Here is a 27,386-nt window from a genome sequence, read left to right as displayed (position 1 = left end):
AGGTAAGGATAGCCATCAGTCTGGTTTAATGGTACCAGTGAGGTAAGGATAGCCATCAGTCTGGTTGAATGGTGTTAAGGTACCAGTGAGGTAAGGATGGCCATCAGTCTGGTTTAATGGTACCAGTGAGGTAATGATGGCCATCAGTCTGGTTTAATGGTGTTAAGGTACCAGTGAGGTAACGATAGCCATCAGTCTGGTTTAATGGTGTTAACGTACCAGTGAGGTAAGGATAGCCATCAGTCTGGTTTAATGGTGTTAACGTACCAGTGAGGTAACGATAGCCATCAGTCTGGTTTAATGGTGTTAAGGTACCAGTGAGGTAACGATAGCCATCAGTCTGGTTTAATGGTGTTAAGGTACCAGTGAGGTAATGATGGCCATCAGTCTGGTTTAATGGTGTTAAAGTACCAGTGAGGTAAGGATAGCCATCAGTCTGGTTTAATGGTGTTAACGTACCAATGAGGTAACGATGGCCATCAGTCTGGTTTAATGGTACCAGCGAGGTATTGATGGCCATCAGTCTGGTTTAATGGTACCAGTGAGGTAAGGATGGCCATCAGTCTGGTTGAATGGTACCAGCGAGGTAACGATAGCCATCAGTCTGGTTTAATGGTACCAGCGAGGTAAGGATAGCCATCAGTCTGGTTTAATGGTGTTAAGGTACCAGCGAGGTAACGATGGCCATCAGTCTGGTTTAATGGTGTTAAGGTACCAGTGAGGTAAGGATAGCCATCAGTCTGGTTGAATGGTACCAGCGAGGTAACGATGGCCATCAGTCTGGTTTAATGGTACCAGCGAGGTAACGATAGCCATCAGTCTGGTTTAATGGTACCAGTGAGGTAACGATAGCCATCAGTCTGGTTTAATGGTACCAGTGAGGTAACGATAGCCATCAGTCTGGTTTAATGGTACCAGCGAGGTAACGATGGCCATCAGTCTGGTTTAATGGTACCAGCGAGGTAACGATAGCCATCAGTCTGGTTTAATGGTACCAGCGAGGTAACGATAGCCATCAGTCTGGTTTAATGGTACCAGTGAGGTAACGATAGCCATCAGTCTGGTCTAATGGTACCAGTGAGGTAACGATAGCCATCAGTCTGGTTTAATGGTACCAGTGAGGTAAAGATAGCCACCAGTCTGGTTTAATGGTACCAGTGATGTAACGATAGCCATCAGTCTGGTATAATGGTACCAGTGAGGTAACGATAGCCATCAGTCTGGTTTAATGGTACCAGCGAGGTAACGATGGCCATCAGTCTGGTTTAATGGTACCAGCGAGGTAACGATGGCCATCAGTCTGGTTTAATGGTACCAGCGAGGTAACGATGGCCACCAGTCTGGTTTAATGGTACCAGCGAGGTAACGATGGCCATCAGTCTGGTTTAATGGTACCAGCGAGGTAACGATGGCCATCAGTCTGGTTTAATGGTACCAGCGAGGTATTGATGGCTATCAGTCTGGTTTAATGGTACCAGCGAGGTAACGATGGCCATCAGTCTGGTTTAATGGTACCAGCGAGGTAACGATGGCCATCAGTCTGGTTTAATGGTACCAGCGAGGTAACGATGGCCATCAGTCTGGTTTAATGGTACCAGCGAGGTAACGATGGCCACCAGTCTGGTTTAATGGTACCAGCGAGGTAACGATGGCCATCAGTCTGGTTTAATGGTACCAGCGAGGTAACGATGGCCATCAGTCTGGTTTAATGGTACCAGCGAGGTATCGATGGCCATCAGTCTGGTTTAATGGTACCAGCGAGGTAACGATGGCCATCAGTCTGGTTTAATGGTACCAGCGAGGTAACGATGGCCATCAGTCTGGTTTAATGGTGTTAAGGTACCAGTGAGGTAAGGATAGCCATCAGTCTGGTTGAATGGTACCAGCGAGCTAACGATAGCCATCTGTCTGGTTTAATGGTACCAGCGAGGTAAGGATAGCCATCAGTCTGGTTTAATGGTGTTAAGGTACCAGTGAGGTAAGGATAGCCATCAGTCTGGTTTAATGGTACCAGCGAGGTAACGATGGCCATCAGTCTGGTTTAATGGTACCAGCGAGGTAACGATAGCTATCAGTGTGGTTTAATGGTGTTAAGGTACCAGTGAGGTAAGGATAGCCATCAGTCTGGTTTAATGGTGTTAATGGTACCAGTGAGGTAAGGATAGCCATCAGTCTGGTTTAATGGTGTTAAGGTACCAGTGAGGTAAGGATAGCCATCAGGCTGGTTTAATGGTACCAGCGAGGTAACGATAGCCATCAGTCTGGTTTAATGGTGTTAAGGTACCAGTGAGGTAAGGATAGCCATCCGTCTGGTGTAATGGTACCAGCGAGGTAACGATAGCCATCAGTCTGGTTTAATGGTACCAGCGAGGTAAGGATAGCCATCAGTCTGGTTTAATGGTGTTAAGGTACCAGTGAGGTAAGGATAGCCATCAGTCTGGTTTAATGGTACCAGCGAGGTAACGATGGCCATCAGTCTGGTTTAATGGTACCAGCGAGGTAACGATAGCCATCAGTCTGGTTTAATGGTACCAGCGAGGTAACGATAGCCATCAGTCTGGTTTAATGGTACCAGCGAGGTAACGATAGCCATCAGTCTGGTTTAATGGTACCAGTGAGGTAACGATAGCTATCAGTCTGGTTTAATGGTGTTAAGGTACCAGTGAGGTAACGATAGCCATCAGTCTGGTTTAATGGTGTTAACGTACCAGTGAGGTAACGATAGCCATCAGTCTGGTTTAATGGTGTTAAGGTACCAGTGAGGTAAGGATAGCCATCAGTCTGGTTTAATGGTACCAGTGAGGTAAGGATAGCCATCAGTCTGGTTTAATGGTGTTAAGGTACCAGTGAGGTAAGGATGGCCATCAGTCTGGTTTAATGGTACCAGTGAGGTAATGATGGCCATCAGTCTGGTTTAATGGTGTTAAGGTACCAGTGAGGTAACGATAGCCATCAGTCTGGTTTAATGGTGTTAACGTACCAGTGAGGTAAGGATAGCCATCAGTCTGGTTTAATGGTGTTAACGTACCAGTGAGGTAACGATAGCCATCAGTCTGGTTTAATGGTGTTAAGGTACCAGTGAGGTAATGATGGCCATCAGTCTGGTTTAATGGTGTTAAAGTACCAGTGAGGTAAGGATAGCCATCAGTCTGGTTTAATGGTGTTAACGTACCAATGAGGTAACGATGGCCATCAGTCTGGTTTAATGGTACCAGCGAGGTATTGATGGCCATCAGTCTGGTTTAATGGTACCAGCGAGGTAACGATGGCCATCAGTCTGGTTTAATGGTACCAGCGAGGTAACGATGGCCATCAGTCTGGTTTAATGGTGTTAAGGTACCAGTGAGGTAAGGATAGCCATCAGTCTGGTTGAATGGTACCAGCGAGGTAACGATAGCCATCAGTCTGGTTTAATGGTACCAGCGAGGTAACGATAGCCATCAGTCTAGTTTAATGGTACCAGCGAGGTAACGATAGCCATCAGTCTGGTTTAATGGTACCAGCGAGGTAACGATAGCCATCAGTCTGGTTTAATGGTACCAGTGAGGTAACGATAGCTATCAGTCTGGTTTAATGGTGTTAAGGTACCAGTGAGGTAACGATAGCCATCAGTCTGGTTTAATGGTGTTAACGTACCAGTGAGGTAACGATAGCCATCAGTCTGGTTTAATGGTGTTAAGGTACCAGTGAGGTAAGGATAGCCATCAGTCTGGTTTAATGGTACCAGTGAGGTAAGGATAGCCATCAGTCTGGTTTAATGGTGTTAAGGTACCAGTGAGGTAAGGATAGCCATCAGTCTGGTTGAATGGTACCAGCGAGGTAACGATAGCCATCAGTCTGGTTTAATGGTGTTAAGGTACCAGTGAGGTAACGATAGCCATCAGTCTGGTTTAATGGTGTTAACGTACCAGTGAGGTAACGATAGCCATCAGTCTGGTTTAATGGTGTTAAGGTACCAGTGAGGTAAGGATAGCCATCAGTCTGGTTTAATGGTACCAGTGAGGTAAGGATAGCCATCAGTCTGGTTTAATGGTGTTAAGGTACCAGTGAGGTAAGGATGGCCATCAGTCTGGTTTAATGGTACCAGTGAGGTAATGATGGCCATCAGTCTGGTTTAATGGTGTTAAGGTACCAGTGAGGTAACGATAGCCATCAGTCTGGTTTAATGGTGTTAACGTACCAGTGAGGTAAGGATAGCCATCAGTCTGGTTTAATGGTGTTAACGTACCAGTGAGGTAACGATAGCCATCAGTCTGGTTTAATGGTGTTAAGGTACCAGTGAGGTAACGATAGCCATCAGTCTGGTTTAATGGTGTTAAGGTACCAGTGAGGTAATGATGGCCATCAGTCTGGTTTAATGGTGTTAACGTACCAGTGAGGTAAGGATAGCCATCAGTCTGGTTTAATGGTGTTAAAGTACCAGTGAGGTAAGGATAGCCATCAGTCTGGTTTAATGGTGTTAACGTACCAATGAGGTAACGATGGCCATCAGTCTGGTTTAATGGTACCAGCGAGGTATTGATGGCCATCAGTCTGGTTTAATGGTACCAGCGAGGTAACGATGGCCATCAGTCTGGTTTAATGGTACCAGCGAGGTAACGATGGCCATCAGTCTGGTTTAATGGTGTTAAGGTACCAGTGAGGTAAGGATAGCCATCAGGCTGGTTGAATGGTACCAGCGAGGTAACGATAGCCATCAGTCTGGTTTAATGGTGTTAAGGTACCAGTGAGGTAACGATAGCCATCAGTCTGGTTTAATGGTGTTAACGTACCAGTGAGGTAACGATAGCCATCAGTCTGGTTTAATGGTGTTAAGGTACCAGTGAGGTAAGGATAGCCATCAGTCTGGTTTAATGGTACCAGTGAGGTAAGGATAGCCATCAGTCTGGTTTAATGGTGTTAAGGTACCAGTGAGGTAAGGATGGCCATCAGTCTGGTTTAATGGTACCAGTGAGGTAACGATAGCCATCAGTCTGGTTTAATGGTGTTAACGTACCAGTGAGGTAAGGATAGCCATCAGTCTGGTTTAATGGTGTTAACGTACCAGTGAGGTAACGATAGCCATCAGTCTGGTTTAATGGTGTTAAGGTACCAGTGAGGTAACGATAGCCATCAGTCTGGTTTAATGGTGTTAAGGTACCAGTGAGGTAATGATGGCCATCAGTCTGGTTTAATGGTGTTAAAGTACCAGTGAGGTAAGGATAGCCATCAGTCTGGTTTAATGGTGTTAACGTACCAATGAGGTAACGATGGCCATCAGTCTGGTTTAATGGTACCAGCGAGGTATTGATGGCCATCAGTCTGGTTTAATGGTACCAGCGAGGTAACGATGGCCATCAGTCTGGTTTAATGGTACCAGCGAGGTAACGATGGCCATCAGTCTGGTTTAATGGTGTTAAGGTACCAGCGAGGTAACGATGGCCATCAGTCTGGTTTAATGGTGTTAAGGTACCAGTGAGGTAAGGATAGCCATCAGTCTGGTTGAATGGTACCAGCGAGGTAACGATGGCCATCAGTCTGGTTTAATGGTACCAGCGAGGTAACGATAGCCATCAGTCTGGTTTAATGGTACCAGTGAGGTAACGATAGCCATCAGTCTGGTTTAATGGTACCAGTGAGGTAACGATAGCCATCAGTCTGGTTTAATGGTACCAGCGAGGTAACGATGGCCATCAGTCTGGTTTAATGGTACCAGCGAGGTAACGATAGCCATCAGTCTGGTTTAATGGTACCAGCGAGGTAACGATGGCCATCAGTCTGGTTTAATGGTACCAGTGAGGTAACGATAGCCATCAGTCTGGTCTAATGGTACCAGTGAGGTAACGATAGCCATCAGTCTGGTTTAATGGTACCAGTGAGGTAACGATAGCCATCAGTCTGGTTTAATGGTACCAGTGATGTAACGATAGCCATCAGTCTGGTATAATGGTACCAGTGAGGTAACGATAGCCATCAGTCTGGTTTAATGGTACCAGCGAGGTAACGATGGCCATCAGTCTGGTTTAATGGTACCAGCGAGGTAACGATAGCCATCAGTCTGGTTTAATGGTACCAGTGAGGTAACGATAGCCACCAGTCTGGTTTAATGGTACCAGTGATGTAACGATAGCCATCAGTCTGGTATAATGGTACCAGTGAGGTAACGATAGCCATCAGTCTGGTTTAATGGTACCAGCGAGGTAACGATGGCCATCAGTCTGGTTTAATGGTACCAGCGAGGTAACGATGGCCATCAGTCTGGTTTAATGGTACCAGCGAGGTAACGATGGCCACCAGTCTGGTTTAATGGTACCAGCGAGGTAACGATGGCCATCAGTCTGGTTTAATAGTACCAGCGAGGTAACGATGGCCATCAGTCTGGTTTAATGGTACCAGCGAGGTATTGATGGCCATCAGTCTGGTTTAATGGTACCAGCGAGGTAACGATGGCCATCAGTCTGGTTTAATGGTACCAGCGAGGTAACGATGGCCATCAGTCTGGTTTAATGGTACCAGCGAGGTAACGATGGCCATCAGTCTGGTTTAATGGTACCAGCGAGGTAACGATGGCCACCAGTCTGGTTTAATGGTACCAGCGAGGTAACGATGGCCATCAGTCTGGTTTAATGGTACCAGCGAGGTAACGATGGCCATCAGTCTGGTTTAATGGTACCAGCGAGGTAACGATGGCCATCAGTCTGGTTTAATGGTACCAGCGAGGTAACGATAGCTATCAGTCTGGTTTAATGGTGTTAAGGTACCAGTGAGGTAAGGATAGCCATCAGGCTGGTTTAATGGTACCAGCGAGGTAACGATAGCCATCAGTCTGGTTTAATGGTGTTAAGGTACCAGTGAGGTAAGGATAGCCATCAGTCTGGTTTAATGGTACCAGCGAGGTAACGATAGCCATCAGTCTGGTTTAATGGTACCAGCGAGGTAAGGATAGCCATCAGTCTGGTTTAATGGTGTTAAGGTACCAGTGAGGTAAGGATAGCCATCAGTCTGGTTTAATGGTACCAGCGAGGTAACGATGGCCATCAGTCTGGTTTAATGGTACCCGCGAGGTAACGATAGCCATCAGTCTGGTTTAATGGTATCAGCGAGGTAACGATAGCTATCAGTCTGGTTTAATGGTGTTAAGGTACCAGTGAGGTAACGATAGCCATCAGTCTGGTTTAATGGTGTTAACGTACCAGTGAGGTAACGATAGCCATCAGTCTGGTTTAATGGTGTTAAGGTACCAGTGAGGTAAGGATGGCCATCAGTCTGGTTTAATGGTACCAGTGAGGTAATGATGGCCATCAGTCTGGTTTAATGGTGTTAAGGTACCAGTGAGGTAACGATAGCCATCAGTCTGGTTTAATGGCGTTAACGTACCAGTGAGGTAAGGATAGCCATCAGTCTGGTTTAATGGTGTTAACGTACCAGTGAGGTAACGATAGCCATCAGTCTGGTTTAATGGTGTTAAGGTACCAGTGAGGTAACGATAGCCATCAGTCTGGTTTAATGGTGTTAAGGTACCAGTGAGGTAATGATGGCCATCAGTCTGGTTTAATGGTGTTAAAGTACCAGTGAGGTAAGGATAGCCATCAGTCTGGTTTAATGGTGTTAACGTACCAATGAGGTAACGATAGCCATCAGTCTGGTTTAATGGTGTTAACGTACCAGTGAGGTAAGGATAGCCATCAGTCTGGTTTAATGGTACCAGTGAGGTAAGGATAGCCATCAGTCTGGTTTAATGGTACCAGTGAGGTAACGATAGCCATCAGTCTGGTTTAATGGTGTTAAGGTACCAGCGAGGTAACGATAGCCATCAGTCTGGTTTAATGGTGTTAATGTACCAGCGAGGTAACGATAGCCATCAGTCTGGTTTAATGGTGTTAATGTACCAGCGAGGTAACGATAGCCATCAGTCTGGTTTAATGGTGTTAACGTACCAGTGAGGTAACGATAGCCATCAGTCTGGTTTAATTGCAGCGTTCCTGTTGCTAATTGTTTCTCTCATCGTCATGATGTCACCCCAGCCTCCTACTTCCTCTTACCTACAAAAGATGGCGTTAAATATGTATTATAAAAGTTAAGAGTTAATTAAGAGGTGCGTACCGATAGGATACATGGGGTGTCAGTACCTCCGTTTTGTACCGACAAACTGTGGTTCTATGTAGAAACCAGACCAACATATCCCCAAGCAGCTGGGAGAGTGTGAGCGATCAGTTATGTACAACAGCGAACCAATCAGTTAGTAAAGTGGTGCGGCGACACAAATCTAACAAGGCATGACTTCCCTCAGAGGAAAAGACGAGGAACAACTTGGAGATGCAAGCGAGAGTAATGAACAGTTAAATACTATCAAGGAAAACATAGCTAAAATGCTCTCAATGCCAAAACCAAAACAAACAAACTGCTAGACTCTGTTATTATAAAAGTAGATTAAAAAGAAAGTAGAAACTATTGTGTGCATGAATGAACAAGACAACAAAATGTACCTTTTGGAAACAAAGCTGCAAATTTTAGAAGATGAATTGGACCAGCAAGCAAACAGAATGAGATGAAACATGAGAATATTGTCCTTACTACCGGAAGACGAGCAAGAAGGACACCTTTCCAGCTACGTTGTCAAACTAATGTCAGAGGAACTTGACGTGGGTATATCACCAGAAGATCTGAAATGATGCCATCGGATCGGGGTGAAACAGAGGAACGCTATATACCCACGCCTGGTCATCTTCAAACTGTGGAACTATCAGACCAAAAAGAACATGAGGGCACAGGGGAGAAAGGAGATCAAAATAAACAGCCGGTCCATTCGATTTGTCCAGGACCTGTCTGCTAAACTGAGAGAGGGACGCAAGGAATACATTCCGATCAGACATTCAATGGAGGGAAAAAAGGAATTAAGTCTCAACGGCAGTGCTGTGGGTATGGAAGGTGCGCAGGATGGAATTCAGATGTGTCGATGAAGCTCTTATCAAGCTACAAGAAACCTTTCCAGTTTGAAGGAGGAGAGTCCCCTGCTCTGAGAAGAAGACGAGGTAGGAAACCTTTCCAGTTTGAAGGAGGAGAGTCCCCTGCTCTGAGAAGAAGACGAGGTAGGAAACCTTTCCAGTTTGAAGGAGGAGAGTCCCCTGCTCTGAGAAGAAGACGAGGTAGGAAACCTTTCCAGTTTGAAGGAGGAGAGTCCCCTGCTCTGAGAAGAAGACGAGGTAGGAAACCTTTCCAGTTTGAAGGAGGAGAGTGCCCTGCTTTGAGAAGAGGATGAATTTGAAAAAAATGATGTGCGCACTACAGTTATGGCCAAAAGTTTTGAGAATGACACAAATATGAATTTTCACAAAGTCAGTAGACTTTGTATGATGGCAATTTGCATATACTCCAGAATGTTATGGGGAGTGATCAGATGAATTGCAATTACTTGCAAAGTCCCTATTTGTCATGCAAATAAACTGAATCCCCCCGAAAACATTTCCAATGCATTTCAGCCCTGCCACAATAGGACCAGCTGACATCACGTCAGTGATTCTCTCGTTAACACAGGTGTGAGTGTTGACGAGGACAAGGCTGAAAATCACTCTGTCATGCTGATTGAGTTCAAACAGCTTCAAAAGGAGGGTGGTACCTGGAATCATTGTTCTTCCTCTGTCAACAATGGTTACCTGCTTTGCACAAAAAGGCCTTCACAGGCAAGGATATTGCTGCCAGTAAGATTGCACCTAAATCAACCATTTATCGGATCATCAAGAACTTCAAGGAGAGCTGTAGGGTATATGATGGGCGGGAATGGATGAGAAAGTCGATGGATGGAAGTATGCCTGAGAGGTAGGGAGGGTAGGAGAAGATGGGAGGTTGGGACAAGCTTGGCTGGGGTGGGTAAGGGTGGGAGGTTGGGACAAGCTTGGCTGGGGTGGGTAAGGGTGGGTAAGGATGGGAGGTTGGGACAAGTTTGGCTGGGGTGGGTAAGGGTGGGCAAGGATGGGAGGTTGGAACAAGCTTGGCTGGGGTGGGTAAGGGTGGGAGGTTGGGACAAGCTTGGCTGGGGTGGGTAAGGGTGGGAGGTTGGGACAAGCTTGGCTGGGGTGGGTAAGGATGGGAGGTTGGGACAAGCTTGGCTCCCGTGGGTAAGGATGGGAGGTTGGGACAAGCTTGACTCCAGTGGGTAAGGGTGGGAGGTTGGGACAAGCTTGGCTGGGGTGGGTAAGGGTGGGAGGTTGGAACAAGCTTGACTCCCGTGGGTAAGGGTGGGAGGTTGGAACAAGCTTGGCTGGGGTGGGCAAGGATGGGAGGTTGGGACAAGCTTGACTCCCGTGGGTAAGGGTGGGAGGTTGGAACAAACCTGACTCCCGTGGGTAAGGGTGGGAGGTTGGAACAAGCTTGGCTGGGGTGGGCAAGGATGGGAGGTTGGGACAAGCTTGGCTGGGGTGGGTAAGGGTGGGCAAGGATGGGAGGTTGGGACAAGCTTGACTCCCGTGGGTAAGGATTGGAGGTTGGGACAAGCTTGACTCCAGTGGGTAACGGTGGGAAAGGATGGGAGGTTGGGACAAGCTTGACTCCCGTGGGTAAGGGTGGGAAAGGGTGGGAGGTTGGGACAAGCTTGACTCCCGTGGGTAAGGGTGGGAGGTTGGAACAAGCTTGACTCCAGTGGGTAAGGGTGGGAAAGGATGGGAGGTTGGGACAAGCTTGACTCCCGTGGGTAAGGGTGGGAGGTTGGGACAAGCTTGACTCCAGTGGGTAAGGGTGGGAGGTTGGAACAAGCTTGACTCCAGTGGGTAAGGGTGGGAAAGGATGGGAGGTTGGGACAAGCTTGACTCCCGTGGGTAAGGGTGGGAGGTTGGGACAAGCTTGACTCCCGTGGGTAAGGGTGGGAGGTTGGGACAAGCTTGACTCCCGTGGGTAAGGGTGGGAGGTTGGGACAAGCTTGACTCCCGTGGGTAAGGGTGGGAGGTTGGGACAAGCTTTGCTCCAGTGGGTAAGGATGGGAGGGTGGGACAAGCTTGACTTAGGTGGGTAAGGGTGGGAGGTTGGGACAAGCTTGACTCCTGTGGGTAAGGGTGGGAGGTTGGGACAAGCTTGACTCCTGTGGGTAAGGGTGGGAGGTTGGGACAAGCTTGACTCCAGTGGGTAAGGGTGGGCAAGGATGGGAGGTTGGGACAAGCTTGACTTAGGTGGGTAAGGGTGGGAGGTTGGGACAAGCTTGACTTAGGTGGGTAAGGGTGGGAGGTTGGGACAAGCTTGACTCCAGTGGGTAAGGATGGGAGGGTGGGACAAGCTTGACTTAGGTGGGTAAGGGTGGGAGGTTGGGACAAGCTTGACTTAGGTGGGTAAGGGTGGGAGGTTGGGACAAGCTTGACTCCTGTGGGTAAGGGTGGGAGGTTGGGACAAGCTTGACTCCCGTGGGCAAGGATGGGAGGTTGGGACAAGCTTGACTCCAGTGGGCAAGGATGGGAGGTTGGGACAAGCTTGACTCCCGTGGGTAAGGGTGGGCAAGGATGGGAGGTTGGGACAAGCTTGACTTAGGTGGGTAAGGGTGGGAGGTTGGGACAAGCTTGACTCCCGTGGGTAAGGGTGGGAGGTTGGGATAAGCTTGACTCCAGTGGGTAAGGATGGGAGGGTGGGACAAGCTTGACTTAGGTGGGTAAGGATGGGAGGTTGGGACAAGCTTTGCTCCAGTGGGTAAGAATTGGAGGTTGGGACAAGCTTGACTCCAGTGGGTAAGGATTGGAGGTTGGGACAAGCTTGACTCCAGTGGGTAAGGATTGGAGGTTGGGACAAGCTTGACTCCAGTGGGTAAGGATTGGAGGTTGGGACAAGCTTGACTCCAGTGGGTAAGGATTGGAGGTTGGGACAAGCTTGACTCCAGTGGGTAAGGATTGGAGGTTGGGACAAGCTTGACTCCAGTGGGTAAGGATTGGAGGTTGGGACAAGCTTGACTCCAGTGGGTAAGGGTTTGGAGGTTGGGACAAGCTTGACTCCAGTAGGTAAGGGTTTGCAAAGATGGGAGGTTGGGACAAGCTTGGCTGGGGTGGGGTTAAGGGGGGAGAAAACTGTGAGGGGAGGTGGAGAGGGGTTTGGCTTGGAGGATATAAAGCTGCAATATGTAACTTTTTGGGTGACCCGAGAAAATTAACATAGAAATGTGAGTTATAGATCTGTCAGTCTCATTGCAAGTGAGCCTAAGAAGCGGTAGATCTGTTCTATGTGCTCTATTTCTATTCTCCCCATTTAGTTTTTGTGGCTTTTACTGTAGGTTTTGTACACCAGCTTCAAACAGCTGACAATACAAATACATTCGGTTACGGTCAAGATATTTCATAGCGGATTAGATGGTACAATGATTCTCTCCACAATGACAGCTTGTTTTGTCACAAACTGAAGTTAGACAAACTATTAAAATTTTAGCAACCAGGAAATGGCTGAGCAATTTCTGCATTTTGCACCTTTAACTATACTACAATGTAATTGTATTTATTTTTGTGATTTGCAAACCTGCTATAAAATGAATCAGAGTTGTGGCCAGATTAGGAGAGGATGATGAGTCATTATAGTTTGTCATTATACTGTAGCTAAGATTTTAATGGTGGTTATTGGTGAGGGGGGCTCTATCCGAGGTGTTTGGGCAGGGTGACTTCTGACCTCCCTGTCCAACAGGGATGACCCGGTATAGATACCCATTTTTAATGCCGTAGTTGATGCGTCCACTTCTTTCCCCTCCACCCTGGACTTCCTCCATTATGGTCTGCAGCTCAGGATCGTACTGCTGAGCTGAAGCTTTGTCAGACCAGTTCACGGGGGAGTGAGCATTTGTGACTGCTGGATGCTTGGCTGATGCAGACCGTGGCTTGCTTCCGTACCCCAACCAGGGTGTGGGAGAGAGCATCCGGAACAATGTTGCATTGTCCTTTTCTATCGGTGATATGGAAGTCATACTCCTGTAATCTGATCATCCATCTTACCAGTCTTGACTTGGGCGTTGGATGGTTGAACACCCAGGCCAGGGCTTAGTGTTCAGTAACGACCTTGAATGTCCTCCCTTCAAGGAAAGACAGCCTCTTTTCCACCGCCCAAATTAGTTGCTAGGCACTCTCGCTCAGAGACAGAGTAATTCTTTTCTCAGCAGAGTTCGGCATTCTTGATCCAGAGGCAATAACTCACTCACCACCATCAATCGCTTGTTTCAAAACAGCACCAAGCCCGATGTCACTGGAATCTGTTTGTACTTTACAGGCCAGGTAGAAGAGCCCTGATGCTTTGGTCTCCTTCAAGTCCCCTTCTTGCATTCTGATGCCCAAGACACATCATTCTTCTTCAGAGTATTGAGGGGAGCAGAGTGGTCTGCGTAGTGAGGGATGAAACAATGATGCCATCCTGTCATACCTAGAAACCACGCCCTTGACCGACTGAGGTGTTGGACAACACTGGACAGCCTCACCCTTCTTATTATTTTTTTTACCTGGCTCATGATGCCCTCAGTGGACACCACATGGCCTAAGAAGGAGATGTTCCTCTGGTTACACTTCTTCAGGTTCACGCTCGGCTTTGTGCAACCTGCTGAACACAGCTGTCAGGTTTGCCAGGTGTTGTTGCTCTGAGCGGGACTACAACGTCATCAATGTACACAAAGCAACACTTCCCCTTCACATCTTCAAGGGCTATTCCCATGAGCCTTTGGAACCAGCATTTTCAAACCAAAGGGAAGAATGAGGAACTCAGATAAGGCCTCTGGAGTAATACATGGTGTCTTCAGGAAGCTGGCAGTATCCACTCTTGAGGTTGATTGTGCTGAATACTGTTGTAAGGATTCTAGTATTTCCTCAATTTGAGGCATGGGGTAGGCGTCAAGAGAGGTCTTCGCATTGAAGCCTCTGTAATCAATGCAAAACCTTGTTCCTCCATCCTTTTTCTTCACAAGCACTACAGTTGAGACACCCAAGGGGGATGTAGATCGTCTGACCTTGCCGTTACTCAACGTGTCTTTGACCTGTCTATGAGCTCCTACTTTGGCAAACATACTCAGGAAGCGTTCTTCTTTATGAGGACCTCATCAGTTGTTATGATGCAGTGACATGCAGGAGTAGTACGTCCAACAGAATTTGAGCAAACAGTGGACAACTTATGCAACATGCTGTCAAGCTGCGCACAAAGCTGTGGACTGGTGTCTTTATGCACGATGGCGCACGATGGCGCACGATGGCGCACGATGGCGCACGATGGCGCACGATGGCGCACGATGGCGCACGATGGCGCACGCGGGCAGCCGGTTTGGGTTCCGTGTTACGCCATCGTGCATACCTTTATTTTGCCCCCCCAACACCAAACGCGATCACGACGCGCAGGTTAAAATATCAAAACAAACTCTGAACCAATTACATTCATTTGGTGACAGGTCGAAAAGCCTTAAACATGTATGGCAATTTAGCTCATAATATTAGCTTGCACCTGCTAGCTAACGTTAATTTGTCCTATTTAGCTAGCTTGCTGTTGCTAGCTAATTTGTCCTGGGATATAAACATTGATAGGTCTTATCCAAAGGAAATATGGGTAGGTCTTATCCAAAGGAAATATGGATAGGTCTTATCCAAAGGAAATATGGGTAGGTCTTATCCTCCCCTTCATATTTAACCTGACTCCTCCCCTTCATCTTTAACCTGACTCCTCTCCTTCATCTTTAACCTGACTCCTCTCCTTCATCTTTAACCTGACTCCTCCCCTTCATCTTTAACCTGACTCCTCCCCTTCATCTTTAACCTGACTCCTCTCCTTCATCTTTAACCTGACTCCTCTCCTTCATCTTTAACCTGACTCCTCTCCTTCATCTTTAACCTGACTCCTCCCCTTCATCTTTAACCTGACTCCTCCCCTTCATCTTTAACCTGACTCCTCTCCTTCATCTTTAACCTGACTCCTCTCCTTCATCTTTAACCTGACTCCTCTCCTTCATCTTTAACCTGACTCCTCCCCTTCATCTTTAACCTGACTCCTCCCCTTCATCTACACTGAAGTGGATTTAACAGGTGACATCAATAAAGGATCATAGCTTTCACCTGGTCAGTCTGTCATGGAAAGAGCAGATGTTCCTAATGTTTTGTTCACTCAGTGTATAATGATTTGATGTTGTCTATACAGGAGACAGTCATCTGGGAGGTGGGTTGGAGGCCAACAGCAGCACGGAGTCCTTTGAGCTGGTCACAGAGGACAACAATGGAGGAAAGCAAGCAGCAGAAGGTATAGTACAGTCTACTCAAACTAGGGGGCGATCTGAAATAACACCCTATTCCCTATGTAGTGCACTGCTTTTGGAGAAGGAAAGCAAGCAGCAGAAGGTATAGTACAGTCTACTCAAACTAGGAGGCGATCTGAAATAGCACCCTATTCCCTATGTAGTGCACTGCTTTTGGAGAAGGAAAGCAAGCAGCAGAAGGTATAGTACAGTCTACTCAAACTAGGGGGCGATCTGAAATAGCACCCTATTCCCTATGTAGTGCACTGCTTTTTGGAGAAGGAAAGCAAGCAGCAGAAGGTATAGTACAGTCTACTCAATCTAGGGGGCGATCTGAAATAGCACCCTATTCCCTATGTAAGGCAACTGCTTTTGGAGAAGGAAAGCAAGCAGCAGAAGGGACATGATAGTAGGGGTGTTTTCTCAAAATGCGCGCTACCGTTCTCCGAGCACGCAAAGTGGAGCACAGGAGGGTCGGAGTGTGTTACACGGATGCGCACTCCGTTTGTACATATTTTTAAGCATCAGTGAAAAGCTTCAACGGAAAGTATGCACAGAAATATGGAACAACCGTGTAAAAAAAAATGATGTATTGAAATCAATGTCTGCCATTATATGGGCTGAAGCAAGAAAAAATGAACTCCCAACTTCAGAATGAGATTTTTCCCTTTTGTATGTTGCCTGACTACAATATTGTAACCTGATACGTAACCTGATGTGTTAAACATGACTAAATTATCTGCCTACAATACCCACAGTAATGTGCGTAAATCGCAGTCCCATAGTAAGTCAGTAGGGCGAACTGGCTAGCTACTACTGTTAGCTATCTAGATAGCCACAAATAATTGACATCTACTTTGCATAACGTTAGTTTTAAGTCATTTTTGCCTGTGAAAGTATCTGGTTGGCTACACTATTACGATTCACATACAGTTAGCTGATAATTATGAAGTAAAACGTTTGCTTTGTGTACATCTTGTTGCATCTTTATTGTTGCCATTGTCCTGGCTGGAAGAAGGTTTAGTGAATGGAGAGGTCCAGCGTGAGGTAATACAGTAGGGGGAGTGCTGCTCAGTGGGAGGTAATACAGTAGGGGGAGTGCTGCTCAGCGTGAGGTAATACAGTAGGGGGAGTGCTGAGGTAATACAGTAGGGGGAGTGCTGCTCAGCGTGAGGTAATACAGTAGGGGGAGTGCTGCTCAGCATGAGGTAATACAGTAGGGGGAGTGCTGCTCAGCGTGAGGTAATACAGTAGGGGAAGTGCTGCTCAGCGTGAGGTAATACAGTAGGGGGAGTGCTGCTCAGCGTGAGGTAATACAGTAGGGGAAGTGCTGCTCAGCGTGAGGTAATACAGTAGAGGGGAGTGCTGCTCAGTGTGAGGTAATACAGTAGGGGAGTGCTGCTCAGCGTGAGGTAATACAGTAGGGGAGTGCTGCTCAGCGTGAGGTAATACAGTAGGGGAGTGCTGCTCAGCATGTGGTAATACAGTAGGGGGAGTGGGAGGTAATACAGTAGGGGAGTGCTGCTCAGTGTGAGGTAATACAGTAGGGGAGTGCTGCTCAGTGTGAGGTAATACAGTAGGGGAGTGCTGCTCAGCGTGAAGTAATACAGTAGGGGAGTGCTGCTCAGTGTGAGGTAATACAGTAGGGGAGTGGTGCTCAGCGTGAGGTAATACAGTAGGGGAGTGCTGCTCAGTGTGAGGTAATACAGTAGGGGAGTGCTGCTCAGCGTGAGGTAATACAGTAGGGGGAGTGCTGCTCAGTGTGAGGTAATACAGTAGGGGAGTGCTGCTCAGCGTGAGGTAATACAGTAGGGGAGTGCTGCTCAGCGTGAGGTAATACAGTAGGGGAGTGCTGCTCAGTGTGAGGTAATACAGTAGGGGAGTGCTGCTCAGCGTGAGGTAATACAGTAGGGGGAGTGCTGCTCAGCGTGAGGTAATACAGTAGGGGGAGTGCTGCTCAGCGTGAGGTAATACAGTAGGGGGAGTGCTGCTCAGCATGTGGTAATACAGTAGGGGGTGGGAGGTAATACAGTAGGGGAGTGCTGCTCAGTGTGAGGTAATACAGTAGGGGAGTGCTGCTCAGCGTGAGGTAATAGAGTAGGGGGAGTGCTGCTCAGCGTGAGGTAATACAGTAGGGGGAGTGGTGTTCAGCGTGAGGTAATACAGTAGGGGAGTGCTGCTCAGCATGAGGTAATACAGTAGGGGAGTGCTGCTCAGCGTGAGGTAATACAGTAGGGGAGTGCTGCTCAGCGTGAGGTAATACAGTAGGGGGAGTGATGAGGTAATACAGTAGGGGGAGTGGGAGGTAATACAGTAGGGGGAGTGGGAGGTAATACAGTAGGGGGAGTGCTGCTCAGTGTGAGGTAATACAGTAGAGGGAGTGCTGCTCAGTGTGAGGTAATACAGTAGGGGGAGTGCTGCTCAGCGTGAGGTAATACAGTAGGGGGAGTGCTGAGGTAATACAGTAGGGGGAGTGCTGCTCAGCGTGAGGTAATACAGTAGGGGAGTGCTGCTCAGCATGAGGTAATACAGTAGGGGAGTGCTGCTCAGCGTGAGGTAATACAGTAGGGGAAGTGCTGCTCAGCGTGAGGTAATACAGTAGGGGGAGTGCTGCTCAGCGTGAGGTAATACAGTAGGGGAAGTGCTGCTCAGCGTGAGGTAATACAGTAGGGGGAGTGCTGCTCAGTGTGAGGTAATACAGTAGGGGAGTGCTGCTCAGCGTGAGGTAATACAGTAGGGGAGTGCTGCTCAGCGTGAGGTAATACAGTAGGGGAGTGCTGCTCAGCATGTGGTAATACAGTAGGGGGAGTGGGAGGTAATACAGTAGGGGAGTGCTGCTCAGTGTGAGGTAATACAGTAGGGGAGTGCTGCTCAGTGTGAGGTAATACAGTAGGGGAGTGCTGCTCAGCGTGAAGTAATACAGTAGGGGAGTGCTGCTCAGTGTGAGGTAATACAGTAGGGGAGTGGTGCTCAGCGTGAGGTAATACAGTAGGGGGAGTGCTGCTCAGTGTGAGGTAATACAGTAGGGGAGTGCTGCTCAGCGTGAGGTAATACAGTAGGGGAGTGCTGCTCAGTGTGAGGTAATACAGTAGGGGGAGTGCTGCTCAGCGTGAGGTAATACAGTAGGGGAGTGCTGCTCAGCGTGAGGTAATACAGTAGGGGAGTGCTGCTCAGTGTGAGGTAATACAGTAGGGGAGTGCTGCTCAGCGTGAGGTAATACAGTAGGGGAGTGCTGCTCAGCGTGAGGTAATACAGTAGGGGAGTGCTGCTCAGCGTGAGGTAATACAGTAGGGGGAGTGCTGCTCAGCATGTGGTAATACAGTAGGGGGAGTGGGAGGTAATACAGTAGGGGAGTGCTGCTCAGTGTGAGGTAATACAGTAGGGGAGTGCTGCTCAGCGTGAGGTAATAGAGTAGGGGAGTGCTGCTCAGCGTGAGGTAATACAGTAGGGGAGTGGTGTTCAGCGTGAGGTAATACAGTAGGGGGAGTGCTGCTCAGCATGAGGTAATACAGTAGGGGGAGTGCTGCTCAGCGTGAGGTAATACAGTAGGGGGAGTGCTGCTCAGCGTGAGGTAATACAGTAGGGGGAGTGATGAGGTAATACAGTAGGGGGAGTGGGAGGTAATACAGTAGGGGGAGTGGGAGGTAATACAGTAGGGGGAGTGCTGCTCAGTGTGAGGTAATACAGTAGAGGGAGTGCTGCTCAGTGTGAGGTAATACAGTAGAGGGAGTGCTGCTCAGCGTGAGGTAATACAGTAGGGGGAGTGCTGCTCAGCGTGAGGTAATACAGTAGGGGGAGTGCTGCTCAGCGTGAGGTAATACAGTAGAGGGAGTGCTGCTCAGCGTGAGGTAATACAGTAGGGGGAGTGCTGCTCAGCGTGAGGTAATACAGTAGGGGGAGTGCTGCTCAGCGTGAAGTAATACAGTAGGGGAGTGCTGCTCAGTGTGATGTAATACAGTAGAGGAGTGCTGCTCAGCGTGAGGTAATACAGTAGGGGAGTGCTGCTCAGTGTGAGGTAATACAGTAGGGGAGTGCTGCTCAGCGTGAGGTAATACAGTAGGAGAGTGCTGCTCAGCGTGAGGTAATACAGTAGGGGGAGTGCTGCTCAGCGTGAGGTAATACAGTAGGGGGAGTGCTGCTCAGCGTGAGGTAATACAGTAGGGGGAGTGCTGCTCAGCATGAGGTAATACAGTAGGGGGAGTGCTGAGGTAATACAGTAGGGGGAGTGCTGCTCAGCGTGAGGTAATACAGTAGAGGGAGTGCTGCTCAGCGTGAGGTAATACAGTAGGGGGAGTGCTGCTCAGCGTGAGGTAATACAGTAGAGGGAGTGCTGCTCAGCGTGAGGTAATACAGTAGGGGGAGTGCTGCTCAGCGTGAGGTAATACAGTAGGGGAGTGCTGCTCAGCGTGAAGTAATACAGTAGGGGGAGTGCTGCTCAGTGTGAGGTAATACAGTAGAGGGAGTGCTGCTCAGCGTGAGGTAATACAGTAGGGGGAGTGCTGCTCAGTGTGAGGTAATACAGTAGGGGGAGTGCTGCTCAGCGTGAGGTAATACAGTAGGGAGAGTGCTGCTCAGCGTGAGGTAATACAGTAGGGGGAGTGCTGCTCAGCGTGAGGTAATACAGTAGGGGGAGTGCTGCTCAGCGTGAGGTAATACAGTAGGGGGAGTGCTGCTCAGCATGAGGTAATACAGTAGGGGGAGTGCTGAGGTAATACAGTAGGGGGAGTGCTGCTCAGCGTGAGGTAATACAGTAGAGGGAGTGCTGCTCAGCGTGAGGTAATACAGTAGGGGGAGTGCTGCTCAGCGTGAGGTAATACAGTAGAGGGAGTGCTGAGGTAATACAGTAGGGGGAGTGCTGCTCAGCGTGAGGTAATACAGTAGAGGGAGTGCTGCTCAGCGTGAGGTAATACAGTAGGGGGAGTGCTGCTCAGCATGAGGTAATACAGTAGGGGAGTGCTGAGGTAATACAGTAGGGGAGTGCTGCTCAGCGTGAGGTAATACAGTAGGGGAGTGCTGAGGTAATACAGTAGGGGAGTGCTGCTCAGCGTGAGGTAATACAGTAGGGGAGTGCTGCTCAGTGTGAGGTAATACAGTAGGGGAGTGCTGCTCAGCATGAGGTAATACAGTAGGGGAGTGCTGCTCAGCGTGAGGTAATACAGTAGGGGAGTGCTGCTCAGCGTGAGGTAATACAGTAGGGGGAGTGCTGCTCAGTGTGAGGTAATACAGTAGGGGGAGTGCTGCTCAGCGTGAGGTAATACAGTAGGGGGAGTGCTGCTCAGCGTGAGGTAATACAGTAGGGGGAGTGCTGCTCAGCGTGAGGTAATACAGTAGGGGGAGTGCTGCTCAGCGTGAGGTAATACAGTAGAGGGAGTGCTGAGGTAATACAGTAGGGGGAGTGCTGCTCAGCGTGAGGTAATACAGTAGAGGGAGTGCTGCTCAGCGTGAGGTAATACAGTAGGGGGAGTGCTGCTCAGCGTGAGGTAATACAGTAGAGGGAGTGCTGCTCAGCGTGAGGTAATACAGTAGAGGGAGTGCTGCTCAGCGGGAGGTAAGGGGTTTTATGTGTTCTCCACACTCATCCTCACCAGAAGGTACTGAAGAGAACGTGGTGGGAGAATGCACTCGCAGCATGAGAGAGTGGAGCATGGTAGTATGCAAACTGAGAAACACCTTAAATCTACTCCAAATATTTACTATGCTCCAACGTTCATACAACCAGCTTACCACTTAAAATGTAGGTCTAATACATGGCAGTATACCAAATGGCACTCTACTCCCTACATAGGGCACTACCTTCGACCAGGGCCCGTAGGGGCCTATTCACACCAGTATAGGGAATAGGGTTCCATCTGGGACTCAGGCATTGCCCCATTCTGAGTAGTGTGATAGTGTGGATACCCCATTCTGAGTAGTGTGATAGTGTTGATACCCCATTCTGAGTAGTATGATAGTGTTGATACCCCATTCTGAGTAGTATGATAGTGTTGATACCCAATTCTGAGTAGTATGATAGTGTTGATACCCCATTCTGAGTAGTGTGATAGTGTGGATACCCCATTCTGAGTAGTATGATAGTGTTGATACCCCATTCTGAGTAGTATGATAGTGTGGATACCCCATTCTGAGTAGTATGATAGTGTGGATACCCCATTCTGAGTAGTATGATAGTGATAGTGTGGATACCCCATTCTGAGTAGTGTGATAGTGTGGATACCCCATTCTGAGTAGTGTGATAGTGTGGATACCCCATTCTGAGTAGTATGATAGTGATAGTGTGGATACCCCATTCTGAGTAGTATGATAGTGTGGATACCCCATTCTGAGTAGTGTGATAGTGTGGATACCCCATTCTGAGTAGTGTGATAGTGATAGTGTGGATACCCCATTCTGAGTAGTATGATAGTGTGGATACCCCATTCTGAGTAGTATGATAGTGTTGATACCCCATTCTGAGTAGTATGATAGTGTTGATACCCCATTCTGAGTAGTATGATAGTGTGGATACCCCATTCTGAGTAGTATGATAGTGTTGATACCCCATTCTGAGTAGTATGATAGTGTGGATACCCCATTCTGAGTAGTATGATACTGATAGTGTGGATACCCCATTCTGAGTAGTATGATAGGTGGATACCCCATTCTGAGTAGTGTGATAGTGTGGATACCCCATTCTGAGTAGTATGATACTGATAGTGTGGATACCCCATTCTGAGTAGAGTGATAGTGTGGATACCCCATTCTGAGTAGTATGATAGTGTGGATACCCCATTCTGAGTAGTGTGATAGTGTGGATACCCCATTCTGAGTAGTGTGATAGTGTGGATACCCCATTCTGAGTAGTGTGATAGTGTGGATACCCCATTCTGAGTCGTATGATAGTGTGGATACCCCATTCTGAGTAGTATGATACTGCTAGTGTGGATACCCCATTCTGAGTAGTGTGATAGTGTGGATACCCCATTCTGAGTAGTGTGATAGTGTGGATACCCCATTCTGAGTAGTATGATAGTGTGGATACCCTATTCTGAGTAGTGTGATAGTGTGGATACCCCATTCTGAGTAGTGTGATAGTGTGGATACCCTATTCTGAGTAGTGTGATAGTGTGGATACCCCATTCTGAGTAGTGTGATAGTGTGGATACCCTATTCTGAGTAGTGTGATAGTGTGGATACCCCATTCTGAGTAGTATGATAGTGTGGATACCCCATTCTGAGTAGTGTGATAGTGATAGTGTGGATACCCCATTCTGAGTAGTATGATAGTGGGGATACCCCATTCTGAGTAGTGTGATAGTGTGGATACCCCATTCTGAGTAGTATGATAGTGTGGATACCCCATTCTGAGTAGTATGATACTGCTAGTGTGGATACCCCATTCTGAGTAGTGTGATAGTGATAGTGTGGATACCCCATTCTGAGTAGTGTGATAGTGATAGTGTGGATACCCCATTCTGAGTAGTGTGATAGGTGGATACCCCATTATGAGTCATATGATAGGTGGATACCCCATTATGAGTCATATGATAGTGTGGATACCCCATTCTGAGTAGTATGATAGTGTGGATACCCCATTCTGAGTAGTGTGATAGTGTGGATACCCCATTCTGAGTAGTGTGATAGTGATAGTGTGGATACCCCATTCTGAGTAGTGTGATAGTGTGGATACCCCATTCTGAGAGTAGTATGATAGTGTGGATACCCCATTCTGAGTAGTATGATACCCCATTCTGTAGTGGATAGTGTGGATACCCCATTCTGAGTAGTGTGATAGTGTGGATACCCCATTCTGAGTAGTATGATAGTGTGGATACCCCATTCTGAGTAGTATGATAGTGTGGATACCCCATTCTGAGTAGTATGATAGTGTGGATACCCCATTCTGAGTAGTATGATAGTGTGGATACCCCATTCTGAGTAGTATGATAGTGTGGATACCCCATTCTGAGTAGTATGATAGTGTGGATACCCCATTCTGAGTAGTATGATAGTGTGGATACCCCATTCTGAGTAGTATGATAGTGTGGATACCCCATTCTGAGTAGTATGATAGTGTGGATACCCCATTCTGAGTAGTATGATAGTGTGGATACCCCATTCTGAGTAGTATGATAGTGTGGATACCCCATTCTGAGTAGTATGATAGTGTGGATACCCCATTCTGAGTAGTATGATAGTGTGGATACCCCATTCTGATAGTCTGAGTAGTATGATAGTGTTGATACCCCATTCTGAGTAGTATGATAGTGTGGATACCCCATTCTGAGTAGTATGATAGTGTTGGATACCCCATTCTGAGTAGTATGATAGTGTGGATACCCCATTCTGAGTAGTATGATAGTGTGGATACCCCATTCTGAGTAGTATGATAGTGTGGATACCCCATTCTGAGTAGTATGATAGTGTGGATACCCCATTCTGAGTAGTATGATAGTGTGGATACCCCATTCTGAGTAGTGTGATAGATAGTGTGGATACCCCATTCTGAGTAGTATGATAGTGTGGATACCCCATTCTGAGTAGTGATGATAGTGTGGATACCCCATTCTGAGTAGTGTGATAGTGTGGATACCCCATTCTGAGTAGTATGATAGTGTGGATACCCCATTCTGAGTAGTGTGATAGTGTGGATACCCCATTCTGAGTAGTGTGATAGTGTGATAGTGTGGATACCCCATTCTGAGTAGTATGATAGTGTGGATACCCCATTCTGAGTAGTATGATAGTGTTGATACCCCATTCTGAGTAGTATGATAGTGATGATACCCCATTCTGAGTAGTATGATAGTGTATGGATACCCCATTCTGAGTAGTATGATAGTGTTGATACCCCATTCTGAGTAGTATGATAGTGTGGATACCCCATTCTGAGTAGTATGATAGTGTGGATACCCCATTCTGAGTAGTATGATAGTGTGGATACCCCATTCTGAGTAGTATGATAGTGTGGATACCCCATTCTGAGTAGTATGATAGTGATGGATACCCCATTCTGAGTAGTATGATAGTGTGGATACCCCATTCTGAGTAGTGTGATAGTGTGGATACCCCATTCTGAGTAGTATGATACTGATAGTGTGGATACCCCATTCTGAGTAGTGTGGATACCCCATTCTGAGTAGTGTGATAGTGTGGATACCCCATTCTGAGTAGTGTGATAGTGTGGATACCCCATTCTGAGTAGTATGATAGTAGTGGATACCCCATTCTGAGTAGTGTGATAGTGTGGATACCCCATTCTGAGTAGTATGATAGTGTGGATACCCCATTCTGAGTAGTATGATAGTGTGGATACCCCATTCTGAGTAGTGTGATAGTGTGGATACCCCATTCTGAGTAGTGTGATAGTGTGGATACCCCATTCTGAGTAGTATGATAGTGTGGATACCCCATTCTGAGTAGTGTGATAGTGTGGATACCCCATTCTGAGTAGTGTGATAGTGTGGATACCCCATTCTGAGTAGTGTGATAGTGTGGATACCCCATTCTGAGTAGTATGATAGTGTGGATACCCCATTCTGAGTAGTGTGATAGTGTGGATACCCCATTCTGAGTAGTGTGATAGTGTGGATACCCCATTCTGAGTAGTGTGATAGTGTGGATACCCCATTCTGAGTAGTGTGATAGTGTGGATACCCCATTCTGAGTAGTATGATAGTGTGGATACCCCATTCTGAGTAGTATGATAGTGTGGATACCCCATTCTGAGTAGTGTGATAGTGTGATACCCCATTCTGAGTAGTATGATAGTGTGGATACCCCATTCTGAGTAGTATGATAGTGTGGATACCCCATTCTGAGTAGTATGATAGTGTGGATACCCCATTCTGAGTAGTATGATAGTGTGGATACCCCATTCTGAGTAGTGTGATAGTGTGGATACCCCATTCTGAGTAGTGTGATAGTGTGGATACCCCATTCTGAGTATGATAGTGTGGATACCCCATTCTGAGTAGTATGATAGTGTGGATACCCCATTCTGAGTAGTATGATAGTGTGGATACCCCATTCTGAGTAGTGTGATAGTGTGGATACCCCATTCTGAGTAGTATGATAGTGTGGATACCCCATTCTGAGTAGTATGATAGTGTGGATACCCCATTCTGAGTAGTATGATAGTGTGGATACCCCATTCTGAGTAGTATGATAGTGTGGATACCCCATTCTGAGTAGTATGATAGTGTGGATACCCCATTCTGAGTAGTATGATAGTGTGGATACCCCATTCTGAGTAGTATGATAGTGTGGATACCCCATTCTGAGTAGTGTGATAGTGTGGATACCCCATTCTGAGTAGTATGATAGTGTGGATACCCCATTCTGAGTAGTATGATAGTGTGGATACCCCATTCTGAGTAGTATGATAGTGTGGATACCCCATTCTGAGTAGTATGATAGTGATAGTGTGGATACCCCATTCTGAGTAGTATGATAGTGTGGATACCCCATTCTGAGTAGTGTGATAGTGTGGATACCCCATTCTGAGTAGTATGATAGTGTTGATACCCCATTCTGAGTAGTATGATAGTGTGGATACCCCATTCTGAGTAGTATGATAGTGTTGATACCCCATTCTGAGTAGTATGATAGTGTGGATACCCCATTCTGAGTAGTATGATAGTGATAGTGTGGATACCCCATTCTGAGTAGTATGATAGTGTGGGATACCCCATTCTGAGTAGTATGATACTGCTAGTGTGGATACCCCATTCTGAGTAGTGTGATAGTGTGGATACCCCATTCTGAGTAGTGTGATAGTGTGTGATACCCCATTCTGAGTAGTGTGATAGTGTGGATACCCCATTCTGAGTAGTATGATAGTGTTGATACCCCATTCTGAGTAGTATGATAGTGTGGATACCCCATTCTGAGTAGTATGATAGTGTGGATACCCCATTCTGAGTAGTATGATAGTGATAGTGTGGATACCCCATTCTGAGTAGTGTGATAGTGTGGATACCCCATTCTGAGTAGTGTGATAGTGTGGATACCCCATTCTGAGTAGTATGATAGTGATAGTGTGGATACCCCATTCTGAGTAGTATGATAGTGTGGATACCCCATTCTGAGTAGTGTGATAGTGTGGATACCCCATTCTGATTCTGATAGTAGTGTGGATACCCCATTCTGAGTAGTATGATAGTGTGGATACCTGAGTTGTGATAGTGTGGATACCCCATTCTGAGTAGTATGATAGTGTTGATACCCCATTCTGAGTAGTATGATAGTGTGGATACCCCATTCTGAGTAGTATGATACTGATAGTGTGGATACCCCATTCTGAGTAGTATGATACTGATAGTGTGGATACCCCATTCTGAGTAGTATGATAGTGTGGATACCCCATTCTGAGTAGTATGATAGTGTTGATACCCCATTCTGAGTAGTATGATACTGATAGTGTGGATACCCCATTCTGAGTAGTGTGATAGTGATAGTGTGGATACCCCATTCTGAGTAGTATGATAGTGTGGATACCCCATTCTGAGTAGTGTGATAGTGTGGATACCCCATTCTGGGTAGTATGATAGTGTTGATACCCCATTCTGAGTAGTATGATAGTGTGGATACCCCATTCTGAGTAGTATGATAGTGTTGATACCCCATTCTGAGTAGTATGATAGTGTGGATACCCCATTCTGAGTAGTATGATAGTGATAGTGTGGATACCCCATTCTGAGTAGTATGATAGTGTGGATACCCCATTCTGAGTAGTATGATACTGCTAGTGTGGATACCCCATTCTGAGTAGTGTGATAGTGTGGATACCCCATTCTGAGTAGTGTGATAGTGATAGTGTGGATACCCCATTCTGAGTAGTATGATACTGCTAGTGTGGATACCCCATTCTGAGTAGTGTGATAGTGTGGATACCCCATTCTGAGTAGTATGATAGTGTTGATACCCCATTCTGAGTAGTATGATAGTGTGGATACCCCATTCTGAGTAGTATGATAGTGTGGATACCCCATTCTGAGTAGTATGATAGTGATAGTGTGGATACCCCATTCTGAGTAGTGTGATAGTGTGGATACCCCATTCTGAGTAGTGTGATAGTGTGGATACCCCATTCTGAGTAGTATGATAGTGATAGTGTGGATACCCCATTCTGAGTAGTATGATAGTGTGGATACCCCATTCTGAGTAGTGTGATAGTGTGGATACCCCATTCTGAGTAGTGTGATAGTGATAGTGTGGA

At 47.0% G+C, this 27,386-nt stretch overlaps 1 protein-coding gene across 1 annotated transcript in view; it reads left to right on the top strand.

The window, feature by feature from the left end:
- The window catches only part of LOC135571560 (protein FAM91A1-like), an 85,415-nt gene that overhangs the window by 38,754 nt on the left and 19,275 nt on the right, over positions 1-27,386 (top strand). The window contains exon 11 of the mRNA XM_065018164.1: positions 15,097-15,195. Within this exon, the coding sequence (XP_064874236.1) occupies positions 15,097-15,195 (99 nt within the window). The remainder of the gene's footprint in view (positions 1-15,096; positions 15,196-27,386) is intronic.

This window comes from Oncorhynchus nerka, linkage group LG4 (assembly GCF_034236695.1).
Source record: "Oncorhynchus nerka isolate Pitt River linkage group LG4, Oner_Uvic_2.0, whole genome shotgun sequence".
Lineage (NCBI taxonomy): Eukaryota > Metazoa > Chordata > Actinopteri > Salmoniformes > Salmonidae > Oncorhynchus > Oncorhynchus nerka.
Note: the sequence above shows the minus strand (reverse complement) of the source record. Positions and strands in the feature narration are given on the sequence as shown.